Here is a 25,566-nt window from a genome sequence, read left to right on the forward strand (position 1 = left end):
TAGGTAAGCATGGGCTATGACAATATCAAACAGGAAAGAAAGTAAACATTGCCAAGGTAATTCAAGGTAATTCAAACAATAAGCTAATTGCAAGAAAAAGGAAGAGGAGATCAAATTACAACAGCTGATCTGAAATTCGGAGCAAAAGCTTCCATTTCTTTATCATTCAACAATTACATATCTCTTTTATTATGAATGACAGTAGATCTTGAACATAGTGAAAGGCAGCATCACTATGCAAAGAATGTGAAATAATATGGCTTGTTGCTATAAGTAATGACAGGAGAAATTAGCACAGGATTGGTTGCGCTTCATGAAAGTAGTAATTTCTTCTTCATGGTACAAGTATGAAGATGCTAAGTGCATGATTAAGCACAACATCTGTGCTTGTCATATAAGCTCTACTAATAACATCAGCAACAAATAAATCAAAATTAATTTCAAGGACAAAAGATAAACTGAGAATATCTTTGCATGATAAAATACATAAGCCTTGATGCATCAGTTGGTGCCCTGGAGACAAGAAAGGGTAACCCAGGAAATTAATTTTTTCTTTTGAACAACTAGTGATATGAAAAATGATGTGAGCTTTTACGCCTTCAGATTCACAATTGCAGTGTACCCACTGCAAACAGTTACAAATGAAAAACACACACACTACTACAGCTAGCACATGGGGATGGGAAATCAAACAAAGAGCTCAAAAAATCCCAACACTAGCACTTTAATATAAAAAAATACTCCTATTATCTCTCTCACATTTTGGTTATGTGCCAACAGTAGTTGACACACACACACAAAAAAAGAGGCAACGAGGAACAGAAGACATGGTGCTCAGCATAGCAGAGTTGATGCTGCCTGAAGAGCTTTGATTATAGGATGATGTTTAACTCTTAAAATCAAGTATGGGAAAATAAAACTGGGTCTCTAAACTAATTTCATTGATATTTCAGTTCTGCACCTGTGAGTTCTTGAAGAAACTTGAGTACACTTCTTGAAAGGAAGAATTCACAGGTATTGAATATTTCAGCGTAAGAAATAAATTAAAAAAAATCCGTAAGCCTGTGAAACCAGTAGAAAGTGGGCAAGCATGGGCTACGACGTGATCAATAGGACAAAAGCAAACATCCCCTAGATAGTTCCAACACAGCTTGGTTGTAATACCTCAGGAGAATTCGTCTCGTCTTGCAACTAACAGAGCAAAGAAAAAAATTATTAACTTGCAATCCTTTTCACAGATTTACAATAACCTCCAAAAGCACAGGCTACTGGAAAGAGAGTTTTCACCTTTCAGAATGTGCCATTTGAGATAATAGCTTAATGCACTTAAATCAATATGCAGAAATATGATATTGAATAGCTTCTGAATCCTAAAACAAAACCACCCAAAACAAAATGCAGTGAGGTTGTTGATATGCAACAGGAACAAATGTATATAATTACTTTAAAAGCTTCAGTTTGAATGAATACCAAGTGCTTTCAACACTTGGGAAAGCTTTTCTTTCACTGTAAAAATTGCCACAAAAGTTAGAATACCCAAAGAAAAGTGATGCAGAACATTTTACTGATTTCAATACAATTACATAATGCAGTAAGCATTATACAGCGGTGCACATGCGAAAATAGTAGTTAACTCAAGTTTTAGCTTTATCTAACATGATGATTGAATTAAAGAAAAATATTTTCGGTTCTTAAACTCTCAGAGATACTAATCACTAGAAAAATTAAACCTCATCAGTTAAGGGAATAAAATTAGATTTCTCCAGCTTAAAAGCAATTCTATAGAACTACTGTATAAGAAAGCAGATTTTTCTCTTCCACTACTAATCAATTTTTTTCCTGTGCTCATCTCTATTTTACATAGGCCACATTTGTCTGCTGTGATTAATTTTCTATTAATGAAGCAAAATGTTTAAGAATGAACATGATGCATTTAGTATCACAAAAAATGTGTTGTGAGGAAGTTTTAAAGTCTGGGTAGGATACTCCTCCACCTTGGAATCCAGAAAAATTTGGGAAAAGATGCTGCTGTAAAGTAGATGAATGAGATGACAAAATTAAGCACCTACTCTGCTTCCTGTGGCAGACCCTGCTGGCCCATCTGCCCATTCCTTCCCACTGATCAATGCCAACCATTAAAACCCCCAGGCAGTATGCATGCTGCCACCACTGCCCTTGAAACTAAAGTGTGTGAGGTTACATAAAATCACTAGAGACAACCAAAATCAAGTCTCACATGTTTGAGTTTAAACCACACTGTTTTCAAAGTGACTGTGCTTTGGCTACTTTACATCCAGCTGGACTGATTTTTCTGGGGGTCAAAACATAGTTCCTGCCCTCCACAGTGTTGTTACTGACACAAAAGGAATAGCAAAATAAATGAATATTCTAGCTCTTTCTAGAGGTAAGAGACTGAATGTACATCAAGTAAATCACTCCTTAACAAGATGGTTTGAATAACTTCCACAGACTTACAAATAGTTTTGTTCTGATAATGCCTACACTAAACAGTGGAGGCTGGATTGTTACCATCCACAGTGTGGTAGCAGCCAGAGATTTTAGTGTAAAGATACTAAGGACTCTGTGAGAATACAAGCTTTTTTCCTAGTTAATATGAAAGCATGCTATAGAGTTAAAGCACTATGTAAACAAGAAGCCCATAAATTAAACCTGACCATCATACATCTATATAAACTAGGACAGCTCTTATGGGAAGAGAATATTGCATCAGAAAGTAAAAATCTATTCATCACTCACTACAAATATCAAATCATAACAATTGATGCCAAAAAGAAAAATGGTAAATGAAACCTTGCTGTGGTAGAACAGAAAACTCCTGAAACAAACAACAAAACCATTAATGTATATATAATATTCTTATGTATACAGGTATTATTTAATATTAGCACTGCAGAAGAGTCCAGAACTGAACTTATGTTAGGTGCTGCCCAACTTGCATGATCTTCTCTCACCCTTCCAGAGTTCCGTGAGCAACTAGTCTACCAGATCCTCAGAGACAAAAATCTCTCCACCTTCCTTGGCCTCAGAGTTCTTTCCTAAACGTAGTCTGTAGAACAAGTTATTTTTGAATCAAATATCCATTCTACAGTTATGAACACACTATATCAAACTATAATAACCCTTGCCATACCTGTTCCCCTGTTATATTTTACATAAAGCCATTGGGGTTTAAAGACTGTAATAAGAATTTAATTAACAATTTGAAAGGTGCAGATCTCTGGGGACCCACTTTGCTCACTAATTTAACAACAAAACCCACCTGACTATGAATTAGAACATTTCTAACATAAGTGAAACAGCTGTGGCAGTCTAAGCTGTCCTGTTATTATTTTCCTAGATACTATGAATCTTTAAAAGTGCAAGGAGCTTCAACAACACATACAACAGCACAGATCCTGAAGAAAAAAAAATCCAAATAGAATGGAAAAATACCCAAACAAAAAAGAAATTTTATTGAAAGCACTAAATGCTCTAGAAGGAAAAACACATGCTCTTACAGTTTGTCAGTCAGGACATGAAAACAAAGGCTTTGAGGAACCTTTAAGATATTTCAGTTATTTTAGGAAAGGATTCTGAAAGAATGTTAAGTACCACAGCTATGAAAAATAACAGCAGATACAGCATTTGCTTTTGGAGCAAGTCAGCCAGCACAACCAGCAACTGCAACTACAGAGAAGGAACCTCAGCATTTTGGCATCAAAAGAAAATACTGCATTTCCATTTTTCAAGTCCCAGCACCAACCATCTGATCCCCAATTGGAACAGGACAAGGCAAGCTGCGTTTTCTAACCTCTTTCTAAATACCAGTCTTGAGGTTATTGACTGTTCAGAGATCAGTAACAATCAATCTCCTGTCTTTGAGGCTTTTGGAGAGTTTCTCATTGATCCCAATAACACATCAGGGAACTTTTCATAGAAAGAGAAGACATTTTCAAAACTCAACAGCAGACAGAAGCAACTGCTTCTCCCTCCTCCATATCAATTTGTTAAAGCCAATTTATATTTGCTGATTTTACAAATCTGAAATTATTTCTGATATACATTTATAAGAGAGAACTTTTTTCTTCATTATTCAAAGTCTGACATCTAATTAAGTGGTTTCAATCTCCATCTTTGCTGCCATCTGTAGGTAACTTGAGTAGTACAAAGGAGACAAGAAACAAGTTTGAATTTCTTCAGATATTAGTCCTGTGATCAGAACCTGTGCTCATGAGAAAGCATGATGTTCTTGTTACCTGCCCCTCCCAATTATAATGTTAAATTACTCAGAAGAAGACAGAACATACAACGACTTGGCTTTATCTCTCCTTGTACCTCACATTACTCTTGCAACTGAGAAAAAAAGACAAAAAGGAAAAAAAAGAAAACTGAGGATCCATGCTATTTTGCAGCATTATTACTCCATGGTACGCACTGGAACACCTGTAATTTTGACTATAAATATGGAATATACTTCTGGGTGTACGTCTGGTAGTCAAAACTCAGTTTCTTTTCCAGTGAGCCATGAAAAGTTTTAGCAAAACAGTAACTATAAACAAAACTTTTCAAAAGAACAATAAGACAAAAGCAGATAAGCTGGTCTTATTTTTAAACCCATTATGATCAGTTTTGGAAATCTGAAATTAGACAAGTGAGGCCAAAAATTGAAATATTTGATTTAATGACTGCACAATTTTAATACATAAAAATAGATACTTAGTAATGAACAAGTTTATACAAACCAGATTTCTTTTGTACGGTACAAAACAATGACGGAGATAAAAAAAGATTTGCTGGATTACAGTGCAAGACAAAAGAACAACAAAACACCATGGAGGAAAAGTTTTAAAATTATCAGAGGCTTATTTCATAAATACAGTGCAATGCTTTCATTTAACAAATAAAAAATTTACTATTTAATTTATCAATGTCAGGAAATATATAAAATGTCATTGAATGACAATCTTATTTAAAAACTGATGCAAATACAATAACCTTTTCAGAATTCTGAGGTAATATTACACAGTAAATCAAAAAAGCTTCAATACATAAAACTAAACCCAAGGCAAAGTGCAATTCAGTGAAAATAAGAAGATAAAGCTTTTATTTTAACAATAATAGATAAATAGTTATTAAAAGTGGGCTTAAGCCATAAAAAAATATTTTGGCTAATTTGCCATGTTTTCAGATAAACTGTATAGTTATTTATTCATAAGCCAACCTTCCATGAAACCAGTTCTACAGAGAAAGGGGGAAGGTGTCTGTTTCCAGGTTTTTTACCTCCATCCACATTCAGCTGTTAGAAATGCTAGAAATTGCTAGAAAGTTTCATCTATTTCTCAACATCTGAAATCCTATAAAATAAATTTATTTTAAAATCGCCATTTGGGAGAAACGATGTAAAATGCAGAAGTTTGAAGAGCTGCTTTTAACACACTCTGTGCTAACCTAGTTTTCTTCCAGGCTGAAGTAAATGGAAGATTATTACTGGTTTCAAGGAGAGCACAATCAATGCAGTGCCAAGTGTTTTAAAATATCCTACTATTTATCTCTGCTTTAATAAAACAGTAAAATCACTAGTACCTTCTTCTAGGAAACAGAGTCAAATCAAGTTTACACTTAGCTACTGAAGAAAATCCACAACAGCTTTGAAACTACAGATTAGGCAGATTAATTTGTTCATCATGTGTAAATCTGTTGTATGTAAATAATATAGAGAAGGAAACCAAGAATAATATAATAATTTACTCTTATTGCAAATAAGTAATTGAGTACAGACACTACAAGATATTTAAGCATCCATGCCCCAGCAGAAGTCAATGGGGAAAGCTGACAAATTAGATGCCAAAGTGTCCTAAATGATCTGGGCCTCATTCAGCTGAAAGAAAATTCTATAGAACACACAGTAGCTATTCATATTAAAAAAATACTATACTGCATGCTGATAAACTCTTTCCATTTAATGAATAAAACCCAGAATTATAATTACATCTGAATTTTAGAACCAGCTTCTGTCCTAGCTCCTAATTTACTAACTCAGAGCAGGCATAGTAAGAATTCTTTTCATGTTGTTTGTGCAGTGAAAACCACAAAACATTGTCTTTAAATGCTGGCCTTCAAGTTAATGAAAGCTTCAACAGTCTTCTGAAATGTTACTGTATTCACTTTCATCACAGCTTACTTAAGACTTTCAACAAAGTTGCTGAAAAAAAAAAATCACAGCAGGATCATTATATCAGTTTTCTGTGTGTTGTGGATTTCATTATTCTTCTGAAATATCTCACTGAATGTGAATTTAAATATCTAGTTTTGCTTACTATAATGCTACAGTAGATCTGGTTAGTTTGCTGTCAGAGAATGAACATACAAGCTGCTTAATACCTGTAGTTTGAACCTGAATCCCCTCAAGCTGAAAAAAAGTACCTTTTAACACTCTTGTATGGTCAAGTGTAAAAGCTTAATATAGAACATCTAAAACCTCTTATTCATAAAAAATAAATTTTTAGCAGTAAATGGCACTATCAAAACCCTATTTGTTCACAGGCAGTTATTTACATGCTTCTTGGACAGCCTGTTTCATTGAGAAAGAAACCCAGAACATTAAAACTACATACACTTTATAAAGACTAAAATTCCTATTTGCCTTTGTGAAAATATGGCTACATGCTGTATGGTATATTTTTTCTATTATTCATGTTAATTGAAAACATTCTACCACTGGGATTAGTTAACGAAGAAATATTCTGTATATTATGTCCCAGTAGGATACCTGTAATGTAAAGGGATTATGATTAACGATAAAGTGCTATTAAGAAAAAACAAACTATAACTTGAAAATCATCTTAGTCGGGTTTCATTTATCAAATAGACTAGCTTTTTGTATGAAGAAAGCTACTTTCTGTGACAAAGCAAGCAGTAAATGTATTGCCATTCAAGAAAAACCATACACTTCATATTCAATTAAAAAATACCTAGGTTAGGTAAGACTGGCACAGTATCAAGAGACGTAACAACAAAAAGCTTAAAGGCACAATTAGAAGAGAGTGAATGCTACATAAAAATGCTGTTCTTGAAGTATTTAATTTTACTCTAAACCAAAACCCTCTGCATTTGAAATTCCAATAATCAACTTTTGCTTCAGTTCCTTCTTGTTCTTGTAAGGAGGGAGACAAAGCTGGTTGAAGCAGGTATGGGCCACAGGTAACCTAAAATAATTAAAAACAAACAAACAAAAAAACAACAAAACACATTTAATAATAATACAATAGAAGCAGAAAGCTGCCAACTGCCTATACATTTTCAGTTAAACATTACTTACATGAGAAACCCTGTAAAAGAAACATTTATCCTAATGTTGTTGGTTCAAGTTCTGTTGAACAAAAATAATACCAATGTTGGTCATATGCACCTCAAGTGAAACTTCTGCCTCCAACTCCCTTCTCAATTTTCTGGTTTTTTTGTTAAGTTGGAAAAATCCTCTTACAGGTTTTGGAAACTCCAGGTACCACATGGCTTTAAAAACCATTTTTTCTCTAAACACAAAATATGGGTATAATTGGAATCCACAACACGAAGAAGGAAGGTGGGTCCTGCAGCAGTTACAGAGACACCTAGATCAACCACAGTTACTGCAAGGATACAGAACTCAAGGTTCAGCCTGGCAGAATACATCCTTATAGAAATATGCCTCAGTTCAGAGCACTGAGGAGCTGACTGGATCCCTGGAAACAACAACAGTTCACAGTTTTGGGTCTTAGCCATACCAACACTTTCGGTTTTTAGTTTCTTCAGAGAGCTGCCTCTTAGGATTGATTGCCTGACGGAAACACCAGAAACTCTGCTCCTCACTAGAAGCCATTAGTTTGATAAGAACTGTTCTTCAGTAGCAGAAGTATTTGTTTTGCCATCAGTATGAGATGCCACTAACATCCTACCTCATAGCCACAGGCACTACGTAGCTACGGGATCTTCTTGCCCTTACTCAAGTGACAAGCAGGATATACGCACAGACTGAGGATATACGCTTGTCCTACAACTGATTACTTGGGAGGAGAGAGGAGAAGCACTAAGCTGAAGCTCAAATTGACATTTTCAAGTAACCTAACACACTGAAAAATTTCTAAAACTTGGACACTTAATAGTTAAATTAAAGCCCTTAGTCTTCTGAATGTCAGTGCTTGATCTTTTGTCACTAGGAAACATTCTTGAAGGGGGATGAAATCTCCCACATCTGGAAAGCCCAGCTACCTCCCCCTCCCCACCCTTTAAACAAGCAAGCAAAGATCTGTTAATCAGGCTGGAGTCATGTGCTTTGGAACTTGGAAAGTTAGGAAACCGGATATTAATTTTGCATTTCTTAAAGCTATTATAATATATTCTTTGATCCTATTGTGTGATCAATACAGTGCAAACATGTCCATGTTCATCCCTGTGCAGGCAGTCTGACTGCAACAATTATCTTGCAAAACACAGAGTTACATAATTTTAAAATGCATATTATTTCAAAACATATTTTTCCATTTTTAAGAAAAAGATCAATTCATAGGAGAATGAACTTAACCAGAGATTCAATGTTGACTGATTTTTCTTCATTTTTTATCAGATATTCATGCTCCTTTAACATGTTACTGGAACCAGTTATTAGCTCATTGAATAAAGCAGTAGAAATACCACAGTAATGAGATAAACCCAATTTAAAAACCAAACCAAATTCTTTTTGTTTATGCATTTAATTCAGTTCTCCACAGAAAATCCAACAAAATTTTGACCTTAAAAAATATATTTCCATGTAAGTATTTTGATTACCCTAAATGTTTTAGAAATCCAGGTAAAGCCAATAATTACTGCTTAGCAGCAATTACTGCTTAGCAGCAATTACTGCTTAGCACTGAGCTTCAGAGCAGTAAGCTTTTCTATACAGCTTTCCAAATTACTTAAACTGGCTTTCTCCAAACTTGAGAAGGAAAATACTATGTGGAATTTTTCAAGTCAATTCAATACAAAATAAAACACTACCAGAAACATAAGAAACTGGCATGAACAATTTAACCTTCACAATGAAATTACAAGGCTGCTTTGTTCCCATTTCTTCTGAGCAACCTCTGTATCAGCCATACACTTACTCACCATAGACCCTAAAGGAATGCTACATCTTCTCAGCCATATATGTTACAATTCTTTAGACCATCAAGAAAGAATGTAAGCATTTTCTGCAACTGAAGGGGGTACTACACATAATGACAGACTCAACTAACTCAAAAAGTCATGGTGATTCACAGTACACTTTCATTAGCTCAGCTTTCATGTTAGGAACAATTAAACAAATAATTTGAATTGAAAACATGTAAGGAAACTTTATAAACAAAGATTTCCTGGCCCGAAATGTAAGCATTGACCAGACAATTAATTTGTATTAGATCGTCACTTGCAAAATGTATGCAAGCAATAAATGCATATAATAACATTTGGAAGACAAACTAAAGGAGCCCATGCAGTTTCTTCCTTATTCATTAGTTTGCTTTTCTTTAAAAATACATTCAAGAGCAATAAGGTCTCTCGGGAAATAATTTACCAAAAATTTTTAAAAATCCAGAAAACTACTCACCAATTAGTTGATGTTTCACTCTTTGAAATCTTGAAATTCAAATCAGCCATTCCTCCCACAGGTACCCTATCACTTCCTGTAGCAAAATGTAGCAGTTTCTTTTGAAGGTCAAGAGAAAATCCAAGTACTACATCCCAAAAGTATCTATGTTCAGGGTAGAGGGAGCAGAAAATGGTGTAAGACACAATATCATGACACAACAGTATGAGTATAACACAGCCATAAGCACTACACGATGAATGTCAGTAACTGAGAATTTAATCAATGTAACGTATAGGACATAAGTTGTATCTTAATATGCAAGTTTAAATAAATTCTTAAGGACTGAACAAGTACAATGTTTTATGATTTTTGGAATAATGCCTTGTCAAATGATGCTCAAAGCCACTTTGCTATAAAAATATAAATGCCTTCTACTCACTAATATAATAAAAATGTCCTCATTATCAAATAGGATTGGAAGAGAAAAAAGCATTTTTAGAGGATTGGTTAATAAAAATAAAGACTCAGGTTTCACCATGCACGATTTGAAGCTACTATTTTTAAATTATATTTCAATCTGATCATAACCTTTTAAAGGTATTCAGCAACACATTATGCCATTAAAGATCTAACTCTTCCTAGTTACAGATAATTTGATAGTGTCTTTGTCTTATTTGGAAATAGGTATTTAAAACTTCAATCATTCTCAGATTATCCTTGAAGAGATTATTCCCAACAGTCTACCATTCTATGACATTTTTAAATGCAGTAATTAGAATGAAAAAGATTAAGCCTACCGTATAGTAAGATCAGTTTTTTGGTAGCCCTCATATTGCGTACTTCGCTGTAAAGCAGACATATCCAGTTCAGGACTGCCACAGACAAGAATTTCAACCTCTTCTGGACGAAGTAACTGCCAGAAATTAAGGATGATTTTTTTTTTCCAAAGATGAGAAATTATGCAACTAGACTGAGATAATTTTTTTTCTTTTGGCATTATAGAAAAACTAACAGAATAGCATTCAATGTAAGTCTGTGACTTAGATCCACACTGTTTCATACAAAAATTAATTCCCCAGTACTTTGAAGAATCTCTTACTACTATATATAGTTGCAAATTACCGGATAACATCATATTCTAGTGTATTTCTTTTATCACTCTTTTTCATTCTTACATTGATTACACTGACTTGCTTGTCATCTGATTAGATTACAAATATGTCAGGAAGATGAAGTTTGTACATATGGAATTCAGAGAGAGGGTCTTTGTCTCAAGTTTGGTTACAACTTCCATTTCATTTACACTGAAAAGTCCCAATGTAGGTTGATGAGTAGCAGTGGCTGACAGTACTCGACTCTTAGTTGTACACACTGCTATGCAAAACAAATACACATAATAATAAACCACATTTAACAACCGCTAAACTTACAGCTGGAGAACCTATTTATTAATTTACTACACTGTTAAATTTCATTAAATTATGTGATGACATTTAAATGGATTTTCATTCTTCTTCCAGAACCTTCCCTGCAGCTAGTCACATCTCACTTTGCTCCAAGTGTGTCATACTTGGCTAATTTCACAGGAATGAAGAAACTCTCATGCAGAAAATAATTGCCTCTTCTTTCTCTTCTTACTGCACAAGGGGTGATATAAATTACAAAAGCCATTCCAACAGCCAAGCAGGACTGAATATGAAGAGTGTTTAATCTCAGTCTCACTGAGTGTTCTTCCTGCAAACTAACATTCACAGAGAACCTGTGAATGCATCCTGATAAACTTAACATGCAGAGCTTGATTTACCTGTTTTCAATGTAGAACTACAGAGAAGAGTTGACCTGCTTAATTTCTTCTGCTTAGGCTGGATTAATCAACTACACTGATTGATCAAGATTTTTCACTAATCCTAAAATCATCCAGTGTAATTTGTTTAATTTAGCTAAGTCACTGTCGCATATTTGAAACAGAAGCAAAGAGTTATGGTTCATTTTACTCTTACCAGTAATGCATATGAAGCACAGACACTATGAAATCCATAGTAGAAAGCTGCAAATTGTTTGTAGATTGATTTGTTGAGAAGAAAATCAACATAGAGCTGCACATATTCTAAAAACAGAAAAACATTTTATTTTGGTACATCATAATAATATGCTCTCTCAGATTGTACTGAATAAAGAAAAATGAATTTATTGCATTTTAGATACTATTAAATTGGTAGGCATACCAGAAAGGACTTCATTTTCACACTGTCTTAAATAAAACCTGGGCTTAATAAGAAGGGAAAATAGAACAAAGTTAAATCTGCCAAATATGTGTAGTTAATATGTATTAAAGTACCTTTCCTGTTCTGATTTGTGACTGGAATTTTATCTCCATTTGGCTTTAAGTTGTAAGATTTTATAACACCAAATTCTTCTTGAAAAACCTGAAGAAAAAGAGTAGTCAAGGTCAGTGCTGGAAAATACATTCATGTACTCACAAATTACAAAGCTTGTATTTATTTATTTCATGTATTTCCCCTGTCTCTCTCTTTAGCACATAATGTAATTCTGAAGGTTGTGGGGATTTTATAAGTTAAATATTACAATTTTCAACAAATTGCTTAAGAAATTGGTATTCAAAGTAGAAAAATTAACCCTGTTACACAGTGACATATCAAACTGACCTGCAGGCTCGGTAGCCACAGATTTTTTCATACAAAAGAACAATTTAGGAGCATCAAACACAATTAAGAAGATATTAGTTCCACTGTAGCTCACCTAGGAACTCAAAACTACTTGCTTTACAAAAATTCTCATATGGCCTGACAATAATGTAATTCAAAGCTGCGGTCAATACTAGACCAATATACATCCCTAAACCAGAATGAAATTTTACTAACTACTCTGTGCTCTAAAACAATGAATAAATTGAAGGGACTTTCTTGATTGAAATATTAAGTCAGGCAAAACTATTGTAACTGGAACAAGCTGTTGTTCAAGTGAGATTTCCTGGGCAAAGTGAATAAAATAACCAGAGTAACCTAACATCTGTGTTAGACAGGAAAGGGATTGTTCTGCAGCCTGATGGATTCTACAAAGCAGGTGACTGATTGCAAGGTGATGTGCCTGAGCAAAGAGCTCAGATGCCCCAGCAGCCGCCCACTCAGTCAGTGCTGGGACCCAGCAGCACTGCCAGGGGACAAGAGCTGGTGGCTGGGTGAGGGTGCACTCTGTGCACCCCGGGAAGCGTCAATGCCCACACAGTTACATTCCAGACACTCAGGAACCACACAGTAGTTGGAAACTCCATTGGAGAAACATTGGTAAAATTACTGAACACATTTGAGAAACAGTTATAAGTGTGTATTTAACGACCTGAAAGGTTGAGTAAAAATCCTCTTCGACATTGCCTTCATAGGACAGCAGCTCACTTAGTCCATGGGCCAGCTCCTACAATATAAGTAAAAGCTCTTCAGTAAACTAAGTAACTTACTTTGAAGGGATGTGCCAGAATCACTACTTTATACAAAAAAGTATCTTGTAAAAAGATGTATATTCAAAATGCACACACAAACAGAAGCCCTCGCTGCTTAATTAATATGTGTGCATACATTTATTTTTATTTCAGCAAAAACAGTTACATTTTTCTTTTTACTACAGAAAATGCATCTAGAATGCTCGTATCAGATTTTGGTATTCTAACTTCAAGTAGATCAAGAAAAATTCTGCTATGCTAGAAAACATGGAGAATTTCTGTTTTCAATAGAAAAAAAGGAGACTTCATCACCCTGTGCTTAAAAAAAAGGCTGTTTTCAAACAGTTTATAATTCAAGCATTAAATATAAATAAACCAGTTTTTAAATCAGTAATTCAGCCTCTTAAATAAATATAATACTTACAGGCATAATCTGAAACAGGTCATCTAATGTGACATCACAGATGCCTACAAGTGTGTTATGATCGCAGGGAACAATGGGAGGACTTAATAATTTCTTGTAACAGCAAGGTGGGAAACGAATATCCAAGGTGATGCTATTATATACAGCAAGGCCCATAAGCTATACATGTAAAACGTTAAGGGTAAATTCCGCACATCCTTATTATAATTAATATTTTAAGTAACTTGGAAAAAATATTTTAAAATTTTATTCAGCATACTCTAATACATCCTAAATAAACAGTCTGTATTACAATTAAGTAATAGTTAAAAATACTCAAACGATACACATTGATAGAACACTTGAACATCTTCTTCTATTAATGTTTACAAATATATAAAGGGTGAGTGTCACGAGGATGGAGCCAGGCTCTTCTCGGTGACAGCCAATGGTAGGACAAGGTTTAATGGGTTCAAACTGGAACACAAGAGGTTCCACTTAAATTTGAGAAGAAACTTCTTCTTAAAAAGGATAACAGAACACTGGAACAGGCTGCCCAGGGGGGTTGTGGAGTCTCCTACTCCGGAGACATTCAAAACCCACCTGGACACATTACTGTGTAGCCTCATCTAAGTGTTCCTGCTCCGGCAGGGGGATTGGACTAGATGATCTTTTGAGGTCCCTTCCAATCCCTAACATTCTGTGATTCTGTGATTCTTCATAATATTCTATAAAAGCATTTCTAGAATAAATTGTTCCAAAGTACTGTTAAGAAATTTTTTTTACACAGAACTGGAAATATATATTTTTAATTCATGAATTCTAGAGAGAGCTCAATATAGCAATTTTTCTTTTAAATGAATCTAAAACCATAAAGACAAACCTTCACAGGACTTACAGTTCATCAGCTAGTACATTTCAGTGAATCTCATGAAATAAATTTGAAAATATACCAACAATTAGAAGAATCCAGTTCACAGTTCTGATTCTCACTAGAATAGAATAGTTCAGTTGGAAGGCATCTACAACAATCATCTGGTCCAACTGCAATCATGAAAATGGGGACATTATCATTTCACCTTAGTGTAATTATAAGTATATATTAATCATCTGCCTGAGGACTTCACAACTGAGCACAACAGAAAATGTAGGAAATAAATTCATGCTCAACATAGCATCTGGCTTCCAGTCAATATATATAAAAAAACCTACAAACTGATCAACAGGGACTTCAATGAAATATTGATGCATGGAGGCTCATTTATGTTTACTGAATGAAACTCAGAGGTGTAAGTACATAAAAAATTACAACTTATACATAAAAAAGTTGCATGTGTAATCTTAATACTAGTATTTTCTGACTGTAAAATGTACCATGTACCTATGTACCACCATTTAATTCCTATTTTTAGTTCACTTGTTTGAATGACATCCTTTTAATACCTTTAAAATGGAAAAAGCTTGTATAATATATACAACATCCAAATGATCTTAAATCAATGCCTTATTTCATTCCAGTACCAACTCACTGAATGGCTGTTCTTTTAGCACATCTAGAAGGCATAAAAGGATACAGCTCCAACCAATCGGAATTCAGAATAGTTATCGCACTTAAAGCTGCTGAACCAATGGCAGTGCGAATCCTTGTGGTAGGTGAACATGCCTGCAAACAGGAACAGTGGCCTTTACAAAGCCTGAGCTTTGATAAAAAGTCATACAAACCCTCATCTTTCTCACATACGCACCCTTGAAAGCGCCCCTCAGAGTGCCCATACCTTATTAGAATAGAAAGCTGTAAAAGGTTTGTCTTATACACACACTACCAGCAAAGGGCTATGTTCCATATTTTCTGTCAAAAATTATATCGGATAAGTTAAAAAAACCCTCAAACTAAATAAACCACTCACTGGTCTAAATGACAAGCTAGATCCTACTGAAATCACAGCTACAGACTAGTTTGACTGCTATTTGTGTCAGATATGGATCACTCTGTTTTAAAGAGCAATAGAAAGAAAAAAACCTACGTAATGAAACTATAGCACAGCTTTAAAATACTTAGGAAGTACTGCTTAGAGAAGCAAGATACACTTCAATTAAGTATGCACTAACAGTGAAATTAACTTCGGCAATGCAGAATTGGATAAAAGGTGATGACTGGTTCTAATTTGTTGGGATTGAATGGGCTGAGAGTTTCCACAGTCAGTGTACAAACAAAGCATTGAAGAGTTCTAAGGACACCTTGGTATTCAGTAGCTCACCGCATTTGTGTTTGAAGATGAAGCTGGGTACAAGTAACATTCAAATGAAAAATCAAACTCCTTTGGATTAACAAAAGAATAAAAATCCAGTTGATGTCTCAGGGACATTTAGTTCTTGTGAAAAACTATAAGTAAACCTCTGCCTGCGTATTCACCTCCCCGACTCTCCTGAAAAAATCTACCTTTATCTTTTGAAGTTTAGCTCCAAAAGGTGCTCATCACAAAAAGTTTAGACAGTGCCTTTACCAGAAGCAACAAATAATTGCATGTAAGGCAGAGCAAGATTCACATACTGAAAGAAGGCAGTGATACTGGAACAAAATACGTCTCAAATCCCATTAATTAACTGTCTGCATCGAGATGAAGAAAGCATCATAACACACATAGGAGAGCAGACAACCAAATTAATTTGGAGTTCTTTAATTTCAGGGGTTGAATCTGCAGGATCAGCTAACCTGGAAAGGGTAATAACAGTGACGTTTTCTTATGTTTTTTCCTTCCAACCTTCAAAACTCCATTATTTGCAACTTAAAAACATTAAAGACAGCAGAGTATGCAGTCCCTTCCCAAGGGACGAGAATACTTTTGAACTCCTCCCACACTTGGCTCATAGTCACATCAATGAAACAATTTACACTTTAAAGTGAGGAAGCCTGCCAGAGCTGGTGAAAAAATTACTCTCGAATGTTTCCAAACTCATCAGTTACCCAGCTCTGCTGACAACACATTTTTACTAACAGAACTGTCAACTTACAGAACACTTTCTTCAGGATAAATTGTTTCCTATTAAGGTTGTTATCACCAAATGTCATCTCTCTGCACATACCGCTTTTTACTAGAAAAAGGGCTATAGGCAAATAATGACTCTCAGCAGATTTGAGGACATATTTATAACTTGAAGGTGGACCTTTAGAAGGAATCCTATAAACAACAGAGGACTGTGCATTTAAGGGACATAAACACTTCCAGGCAAAGACAGACAAGCTCTTGCATCCTATCAGTGGCTATCAGGTGTTATGCTGAAGCCCCCGGAAATCAACATTTCTAATTTAAGAACCAGCCTGGGAACACTTTAACCCATTATAACATCAGTAATGTAACCACGCACAGCTGAGGAAAGCTGATTCATTTGAGAAATATTAGTGGGGAAAAAATCCACCCAGATCCATCTACAGCAATATAGAAAAAGTAGATTGAATTGTTTGTTTATGAATGCTCATTCATGTCTTCCAGTCTCCTATTTGATCAGAAAATAGGTTGGTGCATGTGTGTTTTTCTTCCTCAAGCCTGCAAACGTTATAGGCTCCCATGTCCTGGTAACAGCAGAGGCAGGCTTTGTCATTCAGTCTCACATCTGTCTAGAATGTCTCTGTACTTGACTGAAGGATCTCTCCCTCCTGAGAGTATCTCAGACCACTTTAAGAACACTAGCCTTACCTGAACAGAACATATGATGACAGATTTGGGTAAGAACTAACGTCTACCTATACTGATCACAGAAATAGTGCTAGAACTTGTAGACATTACCAGTGCAAATGGAAACCATTGACAGAAGGGAGGTCAGAGCCAGCAGTTTGCCAGAATTGAGCACAGTAACAGCATCCAACTGTAGCTACTTAAAACAAACAAAACCAACCAAACAAAAAAACCCACACAACAAACAAAATAAAATAATAATAATAATACAAAAAACAAACAAAGAGGAAAACTCCCTAAACTAGCAATATGAGGACAGCTGAGGGCAGCGTAAAAATAGAAAATGCAGCATGAGAAGAAAGAGGCAAGGATGGCAGGTGACAAACAAATAAATTGGCCTTATCTCCACTTGAATATTTGCTAAACCATCTGCTGCAGAGGCTGCTATATGTCTCTTCCTATTTTGGAACAGGAATATCATATTCCAGTTGCAACTAACCAACATATTAAGCTAAATGGAAGCAACTTGTTCTTAAATCCAAATATATGAATTCACTCATACGCTTGTGTGAATTCTAGAAAATTTCCAAGGGTAGATAAGTATCAATGTTTCAATGCCTTGCATAGCTGTTGCTTATTTTCTTAGCTTGTTAGTATGTCTGGCAATTCACAAACACTCATAGAAAATTCCAAGATTTCTACTCAGAAGAGAGATGAAAACAACCCTTTCAATGGCCTGATTCCATTTGAGTTATATTTAAATTATCATTGCCCTACTCCATAAAATAGTTGATGGCCTTCTCCCATCTGCCCAGAGGTAAATCAAGATTCTATCTCTGGATAGAGGTGGAAACAATTAAACACACATAAGAACTTCATGGCAAATCTACTGCTGGTCTTGAACGCCCCCTGCTTCTTATCCACTAGCCTAGGGATACTAACAAACCACAAACATTGAGTTTCTGAAACAAAATTTAGCATGAATGAACTCTTAAAAAGCTGAATCCTAACTTTAATTCTAAGCCTTTCCATTGATCAGAGATTTGTTCACCCTCTAATTTTGCCCTACCACTGAAGTAAAGTCTTAGCTTTTCAGCAGTGCTTGAAACTCCTTGTCAAAAGCCAATATCTTCAAAGCTTTTCAAGTACTTCCCACTCTCTTCCATGTTCCTCTATGCCAAATCTTCTCATTTATATGCAATTCTAACTTGCCTGCTTTTGGTTTTATATCAATTAGTAACTGGTCTGCCTAATACTGGATTAATGAAGAATTATTATCCATCACTGTTTTGATAATTTAAAAATGAACAAATTTTCACTTTGTATTTAAGAATGTTTATGAGGACTCACCATAATCAGGGTGAAAAATCTGACGAATCAGAAGAAGAAACCACTCTTTTGTCAGGCCACCCATATCAAGACCAGCTTCCCCTACAAATGTGACTTTCAACTTCTTTTTCAGATCTGCCCTCTTCCTCGCTAGCTATTGCAAAATAGGCAGGGAAGAAGAAAAAGGAGATTTAACATATTATGACTACCTCTAGCCATAGAGAACACATCTCTGTCTTTATTGTACTTGCTTTGTTTAAACTGGTAATTTGGATAATCTCCTACGAATAGGTCAAAACCATATTAAAACAATAATTCAATTGCAGAAGCAAGACAATCATGACTACTTGGCATCATCAACTACCTTGCACATGGTGCCACTCTCTAGGCTTGATAAGAAGTTAGGTGGTATGCAAACAGACTTTTAATAACCTACTAGATACAATGAATCGAGTCTGGCTGGAATGTTTTGGATCTATGTAATTTTTTACCTACACAGAAAACATTCTGCCAGGAAGAAATGTTAGATTAAAAAAAAAAAATAAAAATCCTTTGGAGATATTTAGAAATAAGGAAGCAGCTAAAACTTTTAATGTTTAGACACCGTTTTGTTCAGCATAAGATAGATGCCAGCAAGTATCAAGGTAACAAGCTCTTTTCATTCCTTTATCCTAAGAGACAGCATTTCATCCAAGTATGCAAGAGACCTGCAAGGAACTAGATTACAGCCTTTCAGAATGAGCAGTGATCTTCCACATAAAATCCCTATACAATTTTTCTTTACATCACTAATTACTGGCCAGCTCCAATGGAAGTGTTTACATTAGTCGGGAAGATGCATGTGCTAAAATAATTTCTATGTTTTTAGCTGCTCAAGTAAATTCCTATTGCACAAATTATATAACTATAGATATTTGTATTATTTGATACAAGCTATTCATTGGCTGAAGTGATATTCCTTTGCAAATGCATTTTTGAAATTTGAAATACAAACAAAACATCTTTCCTGCACCTTCCATTCCCCACTCTTTTGAGAATATGGATAATCTAATACATCCTTACTCATCGCTGAGATGGGCAGAAGAAAACATCAGAAATAAATAGGATAATATTTTGGCTATCAGAACTCTTGAAGTTGCACTTGGTTATTTTAGTGTTCTAAAAAAATTCCTAACAATGCCTAGAGAAAGCAGTATTCATATTTATTCCATCTTAGGAGACAAGGCGAAAATAGGCAGGCTGTAATCTAGGGAAGAAAAAGGTCACATTTATGTTTTCTGAACATAAGTAATAAGAATTTGGTCTTGTTTTCACTACTTGGACTTATTTTTCAATACCATCAGGTTGCTTTTAGTGTTAAGAAAGTAGGGACCTAGTCTTCATCAAATAAGGTTCAGTGGATACTGAAGAATTGCCTACTTTAATAGACACATCTGTTACATTTCTAAAAAAGGAAAAATTACATTCATGAACGTAAGGAATTAGTTAAAATCAAGATAAGAACTTAAGAAAAGAAAGCCTAAAATAATTATATACAGAATAGAGAAGTTAGTGAAGGAAAAGAATAAAAATATTCCAAGAACTAGAACAGAACAAGCTCATTAGCGATTAGTCACTTACTATTCATGCTCCTATCATGGAACCAAGTCCTACATAACCTAGTAATTATACACCGTATTTTTAAGACAAAAACTGATAACACAAACACATGCCGTGGGGCATGCAAACATACATGTTCATTATGAGCTTCGCTATAGACCAGTACAAGGACTGAAAATAAAGTTCAGAATGTCTAGCAAAATCTATTCTGCAGCACTGCTATTGTGACAGTAATTCAGTTCTTTTTATTTATTATTGGACAGTTATATTCCCTATCAATGCAGAAAGATTTAAATATGAAAACCTGAAATCTAAGCGCAATAGCTATTCTGCAGCAACACTCCATTTCATTACGTTTTTTGTTACCTCATCTAGTGAATCACTAACAAGGTATGTCCTCCTCACTTTCACATTTAGGAACAACATATTCATGTCCGGTTTCTGTCTGCGAGAGACTTTATCCACAAGGCTTTGCTATTTGAATGGAAAAAAAAAAAATCATACATGCAGTATCTTCATTTAAAAAACAAAGTGCTATACTTCTTAAATGTTACAAGTCCTTAGTATCTCACATTAAAGACATTACCCTAATATGACAGCTGCTTCAACATCTTCTAAGAGATGGAGAGCAATTTCTTTCCTACTGCAGATAGCATTTACAGCATATTCAAACTATCTTATCAAGAAATTTAACAACAAGGTGGCAATTGTACAGCAACATTTTAAACTCCTCAAATAGTAAAGACATACCCATAAGAGGCTGGTTTGTGCTTTACTTCACTATTCACAAGACACATCCAGCAAGACAGGAATGGGTAGGTGGTGATGCTGCCATATTGAGCACCGAGGAAAACAGTATCCCCTAACACCTGAAGGAAATTATCACTGCAGGAGGCAGACAACACCTTTTACAAAGCAGAAGAGGCTGCCCAGAAGCACTGCCTCTTCTGTGACTTGCGAACATACAGCTGCAACTTGGTCTTCCATGATAACACATTTTCACAGAATAAAATGGGAAACAGTCCAAAATTCTCACAGAATTTTTCTTCCTTAATTATCTTGCTAATTTAACATGCTGGCATGTTATGCTGCTTTCTCAAAAAAAGAAAAAATAAATTACTGTAACTCTTTCTCCACAAGCATCCTTAAACTAAGCAAAATAAAATAAATACAATAGTATTGAGAAAATCCAGCATGGACATTTGTAGACTAGTAATAGGACTCAGGTTCTTTTTCGGGGCATTCAAAAAAACTAGAAGTTGTAATGACAGGCTGTGTGTAATATCAACCTAACAAAAACTTATAAAATGCCAATGGATGAGACACAAACATTTACCACTAAATGACTTACCCGTGCAATACTTATCATCTGTTGTTCTGAGTCCCTTTGAATAATAACTTTTTTTGCAGCTATAGAAATAATAAATGGGTATTGACAGAAAGAAAACCTAACAACAAGAGAAAAGAAGGTAAAATATTTCCTTTTAGCATCTAGCATATCATATCCTTTTCAAGAATATAGGAGTGAATCTTTGTGTTATTGGTAATTGACTACACTCTGATAATCCACTGATAAGAATTTACAAATAGCTGCTGTGTTCCCTTGTTGTTATTGTTCGTTTGTTTTTTGTGTTGTACACATAGACATTCAATTCATTAGAACAAGCTGTTATTTTAAAATACTATTATAAACTGTAATTAGTAGTAATACTTACCCTCAATAAAGCCCTTTTTAATTGTTTATCATTATCAATAGACCTAATAAAACAGTCATCTGCTTTAAATGCTAAATTTTAACTGCTACACTGAATTAAAGAAAACTATAATATATTCCTAAATACAAGAGAAACATATCTCTGTGCAGCATTCTTAGGTACACAGTTTAAATATTTCTGGTTTGACTTATTTACTGCAGAATTGATTTTCAAATGAACTGATTTTCCACAGGTCTTTCAGATTTAACCCAGGGTTACAGGTGTTTAGGTCTTCTAAAATATCAGATGACAACCACATTTCACTGCAATCAAATAATTTTTAAAACCTTCAGAAATCAGCAAAGTAAAAGATTTCTTTTCTTACTGGTTAATGTAAGTTTTGTGTTGATTTAGCTCATGTATTGCCTAGCAAAAGTTCATACTGAAATACTGAGAGCTTCAGACTTTGCGTGTGCATCTTCAATCCAGACTGCATGTGCACCCTGCATCCTGCCTGTGAGAAGCTCTGGATTCTAATGCCTTCAGGAAATAAAGGAAAATGAAGAAAAATATTCTCACTTGGTCTCCTGGAAATCCTAATCCAAACTGTTTTACCAAGGAGTGTTCACTTAGTTCAAAGAATTACGTATTTAAAAATATTTCATATGGAAGGTAAGCCAATACTCCCTCCTACTTGGTCGTCTTAGTTCTAAACATATAATCTTGACTGTATTTTTTTTTTTTTTTTTTGGAACAACACAGAGTTAAGAGATGTAAAATTGGAAAAGAATGTGGTTGTAACAAAGTAAAAGAATTAAATTTAAGAATAATACGGCTAGTATGCACTTCAGCTACTCCAAAAATAATGTGACAAGCAAACTCTGTTTTGATATATATTAAATTCCCAGTGTCTCAGCAAACTGAAAAGAACTGGAACAGGTGGAAATCTCACAGCCCTTTTATAAGTTTGGATGTGGGTGCCAAAGCAGCCAGATGGTGTAAACGAAAATAAAATAAAACAACCATTTTGAAGCTCAGCAGTATTCAGATTCCAGTGCTTTGACTGACACTTTGCAAAGCCTACGATACATTTCTTGCCACCATGTATCACAGGTTTTGGTGTTTTGTTTTCTTTTGTTTTTTCCTTCTTTCCTTCCTTCCCATGCAGAACAGCAGGCATCAGACAGAAGCCCAGCCTAAAATACCTGCTTTGGTGGAGTAAATTATGCTCTCCAAGTTTTCCTCAACTGCTGCTAAAGGCAAGGAAAACTGCACACACAAACAAAAAGCTACATTTAGATGGCTGATGTCTTAAATGAGCTTATTGAAAAGTCTTGAAATATGAGGAAATTTTAATTGATCTTGTAATTCAAGCTGTAAAAACTGAGTGGTACGTACTGATACACTAGAAAAACACAGCTATGCAAAATAATCTTTTTATTAAGAAAATATTGATAAGATTTTAAACCAGCAGAAACATGAAACACCTGCTTCTGTATCATACTGCTGGCTGCCTCTCACAAGAAGAGAAATACGTTTACAAACTTTGAGTCTATAAATATTTAACTTGTGCATTTATTTTCTTGTAACACAAATAGCACAATTGATTTCACTGGAAAAATATGATCACAGCCACATATATAGAGGTAATTAGACATTTTCATCTTGAAATGACAAGTATGGACATAACACCACTTTCTGTGAATGTATTGGAGGTTAAAATATGTTTGTAGTAAGATACAAAAGTCTATGCCAATAAATAATAAAACCATACTATTATCATACTATATTATCATCTATATTTTACGTATTTTCTCCACTTTGCAAAGGCAGAATGAGATTTATTACAATCACTCTCACATCCATGCTGTAGCAAGTATACGAGTAGCAGCTACATTTTTGCAATAAAATACAGTATTTAGTGTGGCTATATACACATATAAAGGGTATGTATACCATATATACACAATATATATTTATGATAGATATACATAGTGTAGATATGGTGCTTTGAAATACTGCTGAACAAGAAACAACCAGTTATTGATCTTACCTGTGAGAATTTCCATAACATTGCCAGTTATGGTATTCTTCCATAAGATCAATATGATCAAGTGTAGAATTATAGAAATCCGTATATGAAATAATAGGAGGACTGATCAGACTATTTGCAGCATCTACAAAGAAAACACAAAAGTCTTTTTAAATACTGCTTGATTTGCCGCATCTGTTTTCTAGGCATCCTGAGCACCAGTGACCTCAGAAACTTTACGTCAAACCAGCTACTAACAACTTTGCTCAGTCTTAGCTACAGAATTACAACTATAACTTAACACATATGACATTGTATCAATTGCTGTAGAAAACAGTATAAATAAATCCCTAGTTCAGCCCATTTATAAGAGAACCCCCCATTTGATTGTAGCCCACTTAATGACATGCATCAAGTTAAAGTTTCAAGGATAAAGAATGCTGTGTTCTGCTGAAATCAACGAAAAAGCAGTTTGATAAGTGGATTTCTTTAACACCTTCATTTAATTTCAAACATAGCTATGCATATAACATCCACATGCTTTCCAGTTAACAATTATCTGAGTCTGACACCTGTTTGCAAAAGGAATGAAAAGTGGGGGGCACAAAACATAGTATGCTCAGATAAGACTATCTCGTCAAGTATCTATTATACCATCTAGACTCACCGAACAAAAATTAAGTACTTAACCAAATGAAGAAAACCAATTCACATTCATGCTGCCTACCTCATTTTGTAACATTCATATAATGTCAAACTGCTAATAATTTTCCTCTGTTTGCACTTTAAAATAATTTAATTTTGATCAGTCAGATGGAAAGTAGCATATTTCGAATTACTACAGATTTTTCCCAGAATTAAGGAATTAGCAGCTCTTCCATAGATGACTAGACAACCACACCTTGGTTTTAGATACAGTTGAGCTTATTCGTCTGAACTGTCGCTCTGGACAAGAAGGACTGTGCACAATGTTTTAAGATGAGAGTGAAAAAAAAAAATAAAAATCATCATTCCAATCTTAATTTTCATTTCCTTGTTTCATTTTCTCCTAGAATGGAGAGGGGCTTTTTACCCCTTAAGAAAAGAGGACTGGCCTTAAGCCTCCTTTTTCTATAGTAAGTGCTCTAATCACTAAGCTATTGGGGATGACTGGAGGAAAAGGTTTGCATTTGCAATGGTCAAATTTGTTATGCTTTATGTTGAACTGGACAGGGATTTACTTTTTTTGACCTGTAATTTTGGATTTAGGAAGAATATGTATTGCCTAACATCTCTCAGATGCTAAATACTTCTGTGGGGATAAGCCAATTACAGAAGAAATTCTGGGAATTAGATATTTTCACAGTTTCTTTTCTATTCTATTAATGAATCTAACAGAAACCTTAACCATTGATTACTTCGATGGATTTTTGTTTGAATGATCTTCAATTGTTGTTACAGGAAAATGATGTATAGCAATTATCCTCTACTAGAAAGCAAGTACGAAGACTTGCCAACAGAAGATGGGTTTTGTTGCTTCCTACCTTTTGGCATTTTGTTGTAGTTCATACTGTGCCACCATCATCAGTCTCTCCCCTCATATATATATATACATACATAAATGTACATCACACAGTTCAAGAAAAATACCTACTAAATAAAGCCAGGACTTTGGTTGCTGATGGAATCCACCAGGTACATTTCACCATAGGTGGAAACTCTTCAGGTTTTGCAGGAAACAGGCGTAAAGAAATAAATTGCAGTAACCTGTCCACCAGCTGCTTGAACCTCTTCTGTGAAATCCTAAACCAAA

The 25,566-nt window shown here is 34.8% G+C and overlaps 1 protein-coding gene across 1 annotated transcript in view; it reads right to left on the minus strand.

The window, feature by feature from the left end:
* Positions 1 to 6,817: 6,817 nt before the first annotated feature.
* The window catches only part of HECTD2 (HECT domain E3 ubiquitin protein ligase 2), a gene marked incomplete at its 5' end in the record, with an annotated part of 38,403 nt that continues 19,654 nt past the window's right edge, over positions 6,818 to 25,566 (minus strand). The window contains 13 exons of the mRNA XM_080347950.1: positions 6,818 to 7,205; positions 9,605 to 9,748; positions 10,384 to 10,499; positions 11,587 to 11,693; positions 11,925 to 12,012; positions 12,944 to 13,018; positions 13,468 to 13,626; positions 15,021 to 15,109; positions 18,471 to 18,603; positions 20,415 to 20,522; positions 21,400 to 21,496; positions 23,796 to 23,919; positions 25,408 to 25,556. Coding sequence (XP_080204076.1) covers positions 7,085 to 7,205; positions 9,605 to 9,748; positions 10,384 to 10,499; positions 11,587 to 11,693; positions 11,925 to 12,012; positions 12,944 to 13,018; positions 13,468 to 13,626; positions 15,021 to 15,109; positions 18,471 to 18,603; positions 20,415 to 20,522; positions 21,400 to 21,496; positions 23,796 to 23,919; positions 25,408 to 25,556 — 1,510 coding nt within the window. The 3' untranslated portion in view covers positions 6,818 to 7,084. The remainder of the gene's footprint in view (positions 7,206 to 9,604; positions 9,749 to 10,383; positions 10,500 to 11,586; positions 11,694 to 11,924; positions 12,013 to 12,943; positions 13,019 to 13,467; positions 13,627 to 15,020; positions 15,110 to 18,470; positions 18,604 to 20,414; positions 20,523 to 21,399; positions 21,497 to 23,795; positions 23,920 to 25,407; positions 25,557 to 25,566) is intronic.

This window comes from Nesoenas mayeri, assembly GCF_963082525.1.
Source record: "Nesoenas mayeri genome assembly, chromosome: 7".
In the NCBI taxonomy this organism is placed as follows: Eukaryota; Metazoa; Chordata; class Aves; order Columbiformes; family Columbidae; genus Nesoenas; species Nesoenas mayeri.